Consider the following 1,776-nt stretch of genomic DNA (forward strand, 5'->3'; position numbering starts at 1 on the left):
CTGCTCCGCTCGTGCTTTCTCATGTGCAACGGACTGCAATCGACGCAACGCTCGGCGGAGCCAGGCTTTGCTCGTGTCTTTTCTTCTGTCTGAAAACACAATGAGACTTGTAAAAAGCTGACACATCTTCTGCGCAAGCAGAAAAAATTCTTTTCCGAGGTCAACCCGTCATGCGGCAGGTGGCTTGCTTTGGCTCGCTGCCACCGCGGTGGGTCACCAAGAGCTTCTCCGCGTGCGGCGTCATCACCACGCGACGCGCTCGCCACGCCTCACCCGGGCAAAAGGAGCGACCGCGCGCCGCCGCCGCCCGCCTCGCCGCGCCGCGCCGCGCCGCGCCTCGCCTCGCCTCGCCTTGCAGCAGCGCACGCGCACACGCACCCGCGCGCCCGCGCTCGCTCCGCGAGAGCGAAGCAACCCTCCACCCGAGTTTCGAGCCGGGAGCCAAAAAACCTGGTTTGTGGAGCTCCCACACCTGTCTAGACAGTCCTGAGCCTGTCCAGACAGCGTCCAGACAGTGTCCAGACAGCGTCCAGACAGCGTCCAGACGGCGTCCAGACAGCGTCCAGACAGTGGCACATGGCTCCACTCTTCACAGCAAAGTCTCGTAGTCGTGGCTGGACGGCCCCTGACAGCACCCCTGGCGCTGCCGAGGCCACTCCCCACCCGCACCCACCCACCCACATACACACCTAGATACACACCGCTCTACTTGTCGGGGCGGGCAGTGCGTCTAGACAGCAGAACTTAACAGAACTTGAGACCTTGAACTTTCAAACTTGTAGTTTTGTCTAGACAGCTGTCTAGACAGGCCCTCTTCACAGAAGATATCGCAGTGCCCGCGAAGGTCAGCAGCAATTGTGGCGGCAACTGTAGGCACTGCCAACGTCGCAACATGCTGCGAAAAGGACAGAGCAAGCGTGGCACGCAATGGTCGGGCGCCATGCTGCTGCCAATGCAGCCATGAGCCCCCCGCGCCGCAGCCGATGAAGAAGCCGCGGGCCGGCAGTAGCCACGTCGACCCACCGCTGCGCAATGGGCAAAGCGCGAGCCCAGCAGTTCAGTCAGACACGAACGCTGCACCGAAGACGGCGGCCTCGGGGCGCGCGCGACCGAACGCGCTTGCGGCGCCGTCACGCCGTCCTTTCGCATCGCCGCCGAACCGCCCTCCCTCCTCCGCGACAGACGCCGCAAACACGGCGCTTCTCGCCGTCCACGCAACAGCAGCAGCTGTGGCAGCACCTATTCGCGTCGCTGGTGCGCGCGGTTTGGCCTCGTCGCAGTCTGGCGGGCGCTCGTCTCGCCCGGACCAGGCGGCGAGCAGGTTTGATCGCGGCCGAGGCGGATGATCGGGATGGGCTCGGGCGGGTGCCGGTGCGCCGGCAAAGGCGGGGGCGATCGGCGAGGCGGCGGCGCTCGCACCTGCAGCTGACGCGCCAGCCGCCTGCCTTCCGGCGGCCTGTGCGCAGCAGGTCTATTCACACCTCACACGATCTTCCACGTCCAGACAGCGTCCAGACAGCGTCCAGACAGCGTCCAGACAGCGTCCAGACAGCGTCCAGACAGCGTCCAGACAGCAAAATAGGAGCGTCTAGACAGCTATTCAGACAGTAATAGCACTTGAGTGTACCCAGCTGATTGAAGTAAAGGGGAATGATGCAGCTGCCTGCCAGAGCAGAAAGATTCCTTAATTCTCTCCACTACAAAAAAAGTCCAAGGCGGAACCGAGATCATGGCCCCGAATGCCGTGCTCTCTAGGTAAGGTGTGGGAGCTCCACA

At 63.2% G+C, this 1,776-nt stretch overlaps 1 protein-coding gene across 1 annotated transcript; it reads right to left on the reverse strand.

Annotated features, from left to right (window-relative positions):
* Positions 1–483: 483 nt before the first annotated feature.
* Positions 484–1,569, reverse strand: EMIHUDRAFT_50495 (hypothetical protein; the record flags this gene model as incomplete). The annotated part of the gene is made up of 2 exons (XM_005778266.1): positions 484–580; positions 1,499–1,569. Coding segments are annotated over 2 exons (168 nt in total), but the record flags the coding sequence as incomplete, so codon positions are not given.
* Between the last annotated feature and the right edge of the window lie 207 nt (positions 1,570–1,776).

The sequence above is a fragment of the Emiliania huxleyi genome (genome assembly GCF_000372725.1).
Source record: "Emiliania huxleyi CCMP1516 unplaced genomic scaffold EMIHUscaffold_2494, whole genome shotgun sequence".
NCBI classification, from domain to species: Eukaryota; Haptophyta; order Isochrysidales; family Noelaerhabdaceae; genus Emiliania; species Emiliania huxleyi.